At 40.2% G+C, this 9,545-nt stretch overlaps 1 protein-coding gene across 5 annotated transcripts in view; it reads right to left on the reverse strand.

Annotated features, from left to right (window-relative positions):
* Positions 1 to 9,545, reverse strand: part of LOC109958323 (RNA-binding motif, single-stranded-interacting protein 3-like) — a 135,041-nt gene that overhangs the window by 9,127 nt on the left and 116,369 nt on the right. For 3 of the 5 annotated variants that reach the window (XM_020596868.1, XM_020596863.1, XM_020596864.1), the window contains exons 9-10: positions 7,025 to 7,121; positions 4,557 to 4,588 (exon numbers count right to left, since the gene is read on the reverse strand). In XM_020596868.1, the coding sequence (XP_020452524.1) occupies positions 4,557 to 4,588; positions 7,025 to 7,121 (129 nt within the window). Of the gene's footprint in view, positions 1 to 4,537; positions 4,589 to 7,024; positions 7,122 to 9,545 lie in introns of all 5 variants that reach the window. The other 2 variants (XM_020596865.1, XM_020596866.1) reach the window with 1 other exon arrangement.

Genomic DNA, 9,545 nt, shown 5'->3' on the forward strand with positions numbered 1-9,545 from the left:
ACACAGCAGCTTGGCTATCAGAAATGCTTTGTCAACACTGTCCTCAACAACACAAGTACACAAGTGAATAAGTGACACACACACACACACACACACACACACACAAAACATCCACACATGCATCCATAACACAAATGCATCAACAGATCTACCCACAAAGCTTTGGCTCAGGGAAATAGATTAAGTTGCCAGAGTCTAGCTAATGCCCAAGTTTTTTTATCCATCTACAGTATATAACACGTTCTCTTGTTTAATGAGTTTTCATCCTCCCTCATTTTTTCTCTCATTTCATCCAATCTCACAGCAGGCTTCCATGCAAAGAGAACGCTGCATAAAGTAAAAGAAAACCCACAATGGCTAATTATCTGCTCAGATTTATAGCTGTACAAGTGTTAAACATGCTATCTCCACATGTGCCCGCATGCCAGCACTATACTTTAATTACTTGGTGAGAGGACAATTGTGTGTATAATTGTATGCGGCAGTAATGTTTACCGGTATAATACATTTTTCCCCAGGTAATCAATAAATGAGTATTCAAGACAGACAGTTACCTTTTCCCCGAGGTTATGGGAAAGAAAAATCAAAGACTTGTTTCAACTTTGAACTTGTTCTTTCTCTCATTCACTCCCTCTCTTGTCCTTTCCTATTTCTTTTTCCACTATAGAAGTGAAGCTGACTAGCAAAATGCTGCGGGCACCACGCAGCATCAAATACACAGGATTAGTGATAATGACACCCGTTTATCAAGAAAACCACTGTTGGTGTGACGGGAGCACTTTGTGTGTGAACACGCAAGGGATGTGGCAATATTTGTGCTCTTTCAGGTGTTGTGCCCTGAGAAGCAGATGTGTGTATTATTCTACAGAACTATTTTTGAAACCACACCCTTCTGCTCTGTCTCACCTTTACTTTTTGCACACAAAAGCAGACAGGATTATACTGAGCTACATGAAGCCAAAAGACAGGTATTGCCGGGCTGTACAGTAAATGCTCGACATGCACCCACATGCACACACGGGTGACAGTTCTGCACATGCATAATCTCAGCATTAGAAACAGAAACAAACTGAGTATTGTGCACTCAGATATGTACTGAACTGCACTGCCTTCCTACACATTCTTCATTCCCTTTGTCTCCTCAAATGGGTTTAACATAGCAATTTAACTCAGGAAGATCTGAAATCCCAATTCTTTGGATGTCTCATTACAGCCCTCCTCACTAAGCCGCCTTCCTTGTCTTTCTTGCTATGCATGGTTAGGGTAATGTGTTCATTTCCTGTAGGGGGATTTGTGAGTAATTATGCACAAAGACATTCTCTTACTAATTAACTTCAAGTAATCTGTGCATTCCACCAAGGTTCAGAACCACACAGCCTGCAAGGCACTCCACATGTGTGTACCTGAATGTACATGTGGTTATCATACTTACACTTGTGTCTGTAGGCACATATAGTTGTGGGAGTGCATGCATGTACATCTTTTGTATTCTCAAAAGCAAAGTCAGCACTTAGCACATTTTTTAAATTGAAATAATTCATTTATTTAATGAGCATACGTCTACAATATGTACTGTATCTGTAAAACTACACACATTTGTTAGTGATATACAGAGGAATGTCCCATTCATTATTGGTACCACGAACATAAAAAGCTCAACCTACATGATGGACTGGTGACTGAGTGCTTTGTAGAGACGTGCTCGAGGCATCAACCTAAATGTGTCAATGAGCGCACACCATTAATCAGAGTTACTAGTCATTAACTGTGGTGCAACTGTGAGGAAGCCTGTGCTACCATAGGAACAGAATTAAGCTGCTGCTTCTCTCTCAGGGTCCCTTGCTGATGCAGCTTTATTTTGCCAGTTTTTTCTATATCTAGGAACTACAACTAGCCTTTGCCTTTGTTGTTTAACAGGGATTTTGACTATGCAGAGACAAGGCTAGGGAACAGGCACACACAGCTCAGACATGCTTTTGCAGAAGTTTCCATTCTTCGCTCTCCTTTCCCTGCACCTGCCTTTCTCTCCTGTCCTTCCTCTGTCAGATCAGGCAAGTCTTTATTTTCTCATTCTCTCCCTTTTCTTCCATCTTTCTCTGTCTTCTCTCAAGTTTTAGGACATAAACTCAAGCACCCTGCCAAATAATTAGATGGGACATTTGCTTGAAAACGCATTTACAGAAGGGTTTTATCCTCTTTCACAGATGTAACTTTAATCAGACAGGACAACAGAATGTTTTCAGGACTTGGCAGATAAACACAAAGAGGAAGACAGACAGGAAGAGAGAATGACAAAGAGGGGGAGCAACAGATTTTGGAACTAGCCTAACTGTGTAAGACAGCGTTTGCTTCAGCTCCTCCGTGCATCTTTCACACCCCTACAGCTGACAGTTTCAATGGAGCACAACTCAGTTTTGAAGGTTTAAAACAGAGCAGATGTTGGAAAGAAATTGACTCGCTAACACTTGTGGTTAGATACAAATCGGAATGATAAAATATGTCACGACTATTATCACTTTGTAAGAGAAGCCAACATTATTATCTAGAAAAATATTGGCAGCCTGCTGTAAATTTTATTCTTGCATCACAAAAAAAAAAGAGGAGACAGTGCTATCGTAGTATAGAGTGGTTGTCCGGACAATGTGCTGTGTTTGAACGTATTTGCCAAGATCAGTAAACTTCTCAGTGGACTGAGCACACAGGGTTAATGGTGAAACAACAGATATGCACTGTACACAAGCAAAAGCACTTTCAAGGTTACTGTATGGTCTCAATATGAACATGAATTTTATTCTTTCTACTGGCCCCGCTTTAGTGATAATTAATCAACCAGTGAACTGTGTAGGCCACAGTTTATCACCTACAGGATAGGAGAAAATGTAAATCATTCCTTCTACCAATTAAAGGCAGAATTCTGTCCCATGCCTGGATGGAGGTGTAGGGATTTTATTTTATATGGCTGGCTAGTCATTGTATAACAGACAGACAGGATGTCAGCTGAGCTTGAAGTGAAGCCTGTGGAGGCTCAAAGTTCATTCTCTTGCTATTATACTGTAGCTGTATACAGTACACTCTCTGGCTAAAAGGAGGGAAAACCTTGAAGTTTCAAGGTTATGTTTGTGTGTGACAGAGTATGACAGGAGAAGAAACTGAATCTGTAGGTATGTGTAGCTTTACTGACTGGGGCTATATGTGTAAATACAGTAAATGTGTAGTTGGGTTTCTACAGATATTTGCATTTTAGTCAATGTTGTGGGTGTGAGGGAAACAGTGTGTGCTTGTGTGTGCACATGAAGAGAACTCAAAAAGCCTAAATCCTTCAGCAAACTAACAGACATGCCTGGGTCTCCAGCCAGACATAACGGTATTATACTGTATCTTGTTGTATCTAAATGCTTTTTTGATATACGTAGATTTTTTATGTAGTTGTATTATATCTATCAATGTATGAACCTAATCAATAGCTACCACCTTACACTGACTTTAATATTGGTATCATGTTTACCTTGTGGAACTCTAATTTTTGCACTTGCAGTTCCATTTCCAACCAGCAGGGAGCAACCTTTTATTATAGAATTCAGTCTGCATCATTGAGCTCTGCCAGCTGCTTTAAGGGTATTATTATATTATATCCTTATTATACGGATGTATTATCCACAGGCTGAATCAGCAGAGCAAGACTCAGATGCAAGGCTACAGTTTTTTCTGCTCTGACCTGAGTTTGGCTTTCATATGCTACTGTGCTTGTTGGAAATCTTATGCCATTTTTTATGTTCAAATTTTATTTATTTATTTATTTATTTATTTGCCTTACTTGGATTTGTGTAAACAAGGTTGCATGGTGATGCAGCAGTCAGCGAGAAGGGTTTGAGTCCCAGCTGACCTAATGCCTTTCTATGCAGAGTTTGCATGTTGTCTCGTGGGTTCTCTCCCGGTGCTCCGGCTTCCTCCCACAGTCCAAAGACATGCAGCTTAGGTTGACTGGAAACTATAAATTGTCCCTAGGAGTGAGTGTGGGTGTATGTGATTGTCAGCCATGTGATAGATTGGTGACCTGTCCTCGATGTGCCCCTCCTGTCACCCAATATCAGCTGGGATTGCCCCCCACGCCCCACATGACCCTCTTCAAGATAAGCAGTACAGATAAGGAATGGATGGATGGATTTGTGTAAACTAATCTATGAGTGACTTGCAGCATCATTTGCATTAAAATATGAGCTAAAAAAGTATGAAGACTTTAAATAATGCTAAAAACGATAAGTAATTAGTAAGCATTATAATACAAATAAGACCTAATGGATTAGTTTCTGGTCATAAATCCCCTGACTGCCAAAAGCTTTTGCAAACTGAGCAGAACTGTAAAATATCTTGAGTGTATAGGGATTAACAGACTGAAACGCACATGAGAACCAAATACTGAGATGTGCTTACATGGAGAGATGACAGGCAAAAATGTAGTGTGAAAAGGAGGCAGAGAAAGGAGACTCCACTGGGAAAGGATAACATTTGGCACAACAAACAAAGGATAGGCTCTTACTGTAGGTTGCATAACATACTGTTGATGTGGCATCCAAGATGTACTCTGGACCTGGGGACAATAAAGTAGAGAAGAAGAAAAGAGAAGAGAAGAGAAGAGAAGAGGAAAACAAATAGCAAACAGAGATAGCAGAGGTAGAGGTGATGACAGTAGGATCAGAGGTGATGAAGAAAATAGAAATGAGAAGGAGCGAGGGTAGAAAGAAAAGAAGGAAGAGAAAAAGTAATTAAAGAAGGAGGGGATGGGCATGAGTAGGAGGATGCAGAAGGGAGGTCAAGAAGAGATGAGAGGAAAGGGAAGATCAAAAAGAAGATTGTTATGAGAGGATAAAGAATTGAGGAGAGGGGATGTAAAGAAGGGCAATTGCATGACAGAATGACAGGAAGGGAGCGAAAATGAGAAAGCCAGAGAGGAGAAGAGAGAAAATGAATCATTAGCTGAAGTCTTTACAAGCCCATTTCAGAGCCTCAGTCTACGTGGCAGTGTGTCTTAAAGAATATTACAGTGCTAACTAAGGGTCCACTGCACAGTATGTAATGTTGTAATTATAAGATGATATAAAGACCACAAAAAGCAATGCAGTCTAATAATTACTGCTTCACAGTGAGGATTTCATCATCAAAGCCTGTCTTGTCCACAAATCAACACTTTCATCTACTGCTGCTATCCACTGCCCAAACCTAGCATGAGGAGAAACAAGTCCCCAGGGTCCTCTTTGTCACATATAAGATACAGTACTGTATGTGTGTATAGAGCAAGTATCCCAGTTCATGTATATGTTTGCTTACCTGTGTCTTTCTATGAGGCGTTAGAGTAACAGGGTAAGTTAACTTCTTGTGTTTTCTTCAAAAAGCAGGATGTGACTGTGTCTCTGTGTGTAATTTTCCACTGCTCAAGGTGTGTCTTTGTATTTGTCTTTCTCATATAAGTACAATATAAGTATTGTATTTGTCTTTTCTCGTGCTAAAGAAAACCTGTGGTGGAGGGCTGGTGTTGGTTTAAAAGTCTATGTGTTTGACAAACTGAAGACCAAATACCAACTCAACCTGTCACAGAACCACAGCTACAGCAGCAACCGTCTTTGACATGAATTGCTTTATTATGTTTATGTGGAAGAGAGAGGATGTGATAAATGGGAATATACGGCAGAAAGAGAGACTAAAGGAGAATCTGTGGAGGAGGGCTGTAATATAAGCTTGTGTTTTATCAATTCTAGACCAAGAACGGTGTCGAAAGGAACGAGTTGATAACAGCTTCTGTGTGAAAGTCTTTGCTGAGAAAAGACAAGTTCTACTTGCTTGATCTGGACATCCAGGGTCTATACACAGAACAATAGTGAAAAGTGGTCAGTTCAGCAAAAGTGGTCAATTCAGCAAACCGAGTGCATTCGGAAACCATTCAGAAGCCAAGGACCAGAACCTCTGTAGATGGAATCAAATGAAAATATTTGCTACATATTTAGCTCTGGTCTCATACAAGGTAGCTGAGCTCTTAAACTCACTAAAGTCGAGGCAGCTGTTATTGTGTATGCTTCTTATTCTCTGCAAATGCTATGAAAAAATCTACTCAACAATGTATTTGTCTAGCTATTAATTAATATTAATCTTCCAAGTGAAGGATACAGTTTTAAAACTTTCATATTTACACAAGGTTGAGTTATTTCTTATAACAACTGGGCACTTTAGTTTTAATTAACATTAGCCATAGAGGAAATAGTGCATGTTGTGATGTAAATCATGCATTTGCTGTGCACAATATTCAGCTGCAGATTAATACATATGTTGTGCTCTAGTGAGTATCTACGCTGCAGGACAGTACAGAATATGTAATAAACTACTGTGCCCATGCTTATGGTAACAAAGAAAAATGTCACCCAGTGCAACACTGTGGCTCACTTGTGTATTTTAAACAGTTTTTCACAGCAGCAGTACAGAGGAATAAGCTATACATGGTTTTAGCTACACATGTGACTCTTGTTTTGCTGGTTTTGGTTCTTTCGTGAGATTTGCTACAAAATAAAATAAATTCTCCTGAATACTACCACAGCATTTGTCAAAACCACACCGAGTTGTCTGAGACACAAATAGAGTGCTATCTGATTGCCTTGCATGCCATGCTGAAGCCACAGACTGAGAACATTAATTGCTTTGCTAAATCTGATGGCTGATCGGCAACCTACCAAAGTCAAAAAGCATGTCAGAAGCTGAAACCTGGGGTTCTTTGCAGTGGCGGCAAGGGCCAAAGACAGATCTGTTTCCTCAATTTGGAAATAAATCAACATGCCTTTTTAGCAATACATCTAAACTCACAGCTATAGTTATAGCAATTTTAGCTATCTAAACTCACAAATGGTGTCCCTTGTTAGGGAGCTATTTTTCCAGTGAGTTATTTGAAGTGGCTTTTGTTCATTTTTAGGGCGATGAAAATGCTCTTACAGGGCCCCATGTCTCGACCTAACCAATTAGAACTCAGACAAGTTCCACGCACCTGATATGCGGAGACAGGAGAGGCAGCGATGAATGGTGTGATTGATGTCTGTGCAATCATCCGATTGGTGGAGATGCTGTATGGTGAAGAGTAGAACCTATGGAAGAAAAGAAGAACGGGTTTAATTCTGACATCACTAGTATCACTAATTACATGTAAATGGGATAAAACGGAACCAGGGGTAATAAGTTCACAAAAAAACCATAATGCTAGTCAAGAGGCCTCTCTGCACATGCAGCTTTAGCTCTCCAAACATAGCCACATAAAAAAGTGACAATGCACATGAACCACCCAGTACACTTCAAGACACTGCTGACAAAATGGATGGGATGTCATCAAGGCTTTCATGAATATTGCAGCTTCACTCCGTGCTGCACTCACTAAAATGTCTTGGAATGAGACTTGACACCTCACCTGAGTACACATCACATTACAAAGGAGTCTGATCCATGGCTATGCATAATTATCACCTGTGCGAGTGGGTGAAATGTGCATTTCAATATTGCCCATTATGTTCCCACCTACACTTCACTATGCAGAGAGCGCTGCATCTATAACATCTGCATGTATACTGTTTACTTCTCTTCCTATACCTTTGTTTGCCCTTATGATTCTGCTCCATTTCTTTTATTTTATTTCACCCCCTCAACCCTGCAGCGGTAGAATGCTGTGGCTCGCAGTGCTTTATTTATCATTGTGTGCCTAGAGAGGACATGTTTCATCTGCCAGGCCATGTTTCTGTGCCCGATCGATCCCAAAGTGTCTGTTGACTGAATAATGGACTAAAGGAAGGGAGGGAGAGATAGTGGAAGGGAGGCAGAAACAAAAAGAGAAGCCATCCCCTATCTGTCTAACACAGTCATGATTGCATACAAAGGCATGTGCCAAAAATCAAGTGTTGCTTAAGAAAAGTACTTAAAAACAAACACACCATTGGTTTACTTTTAAAGGTTATGCCAAATTACTATTGAGAAATACAGTATCATATTATTTCATGATTTTGGCATTTTATTGCTTTATTTGTCTATGATAGAATACATGGTACGCAGAGATAGCAGCCAGGCTCAGCTACCAGCCAAAGAACCAAAGACAGAACAGCATACACATCTCATTTCAAGGATAAAATGGGTTCCTGAGGTGCCCGTCTGTTCTGTTATTACACTTTGTGTTTCACATTTGTCCAGTCAGTGATAGCATGAGCAGTTCTGAACTTCAGCTGTGAGATGCAGACCTTCAGATATTTTTAAACGTTTGCAATCCAGGCTTTGTGGCAGCAAATGGTTTCCAGCAGCCATATGATAAGCTCCAGGGTGTGATTGTGCTTCACACGCACTCCCAGGTTCCCTGTTGGATCTTTTTGGTGTCTGTGAAGTAGTAGTTGTGCAGCAGTTGTTCTCTACTTTTCAGAATACAACATGGAACCAGATTTTTTTAAGAACTTAAAATTTATTAGCACTGTATATTTTCTTTTGCCAAGGTTAAGCTTTGTTTCACATGCAGGTTGATTGTGTGTTTTATCTTACGGCTGTTGACACCGGCTTGGTGTATTTAGATTTGATGTTAACTCCTTGAAAGGACAAAGATTTCCTGCACCTTTCAACTCTGGGTTACCTTTAGCGTCCTTGTAATTGCAGCCTTAAAGGAAACTATGTGTATTGCCAGTTATGCACCATATTAGCTGTGTTTTTAAGCTGTTACACTATATGTCCTAATTTGCTGATATTTTACTATGGACATCCGCTGAAATTGAACAACTTAGACAAATCTAAGTTAGAGTAAGAACACTTGATGATCAGTGACAAGAAAAAAAACCTCCTTTACTGATCATGCAGCAGTATGGATCCATTTTTTTTAAAATACACGATTAATGAATGACTTGCATTAAAGGTACTGTGTTACTGTCACTGATGAAAACAAATGAGCAAATGCAGCCAGGTTATTCAATATGGTTCTCTTATTGTGTTTATTGTATTTTTCATTACAGTGATGTGTACTGAGAGAGAGAGAGAGAAATAGTTAGAGGACAGATTCAAGGTTATTGATGGAGGCTATTAGCCCTGGGCAGCATGCTGCCAATAGGGACTCTAGTGTGGCTGAAAAATTAGTGAATGATTTAATGCTGACCTCAGTGACTTTTCAGCAGAAAACTGTGGGTGAAAGTATATTTGTGTACGTGCATATGTGTAGGCAGGAGAGACACATAGAAAGGTATTGAGAGAGAGACAAAAACCGAGGCGGGAAGGAAAAGAGATGATAGAGAAACAGAGGACTGAGAAAAAGAGACCCAGAGAAAGTGAATGCTGCGTCTCTGAAAAAAGACAGGACAGGATGTGTGCCAAAGCAGTCTGGCCAGCTGGGACACATGTTTCCATCAACATGAGATTGGCATCAGATCCTAAAAAGCAGGCATCCTCAGTTAGAAGAGACTCACAAACCTGTAATTGATTCTTACGCTTCACTTTTCTGTGGGCTGACATTATTTTTTGCCTTTGCCCTCCTCTTGACCTCACCCAGCCTCCCC

This window comes from Monopterus albus, unplaced genomic scaffold (assembly GCF_001952655.1).
Source record: "Monopterus albus unplaced genomic scaffold, M_albus_1.0 scaffold31.1, whole genome shotgun sequence".
NCBI lineage: Eukaryota > Metazoa > Chordata > Actinopteri > Synbranchiformes > Synbranchidae > Monopterus > Monopterus albus.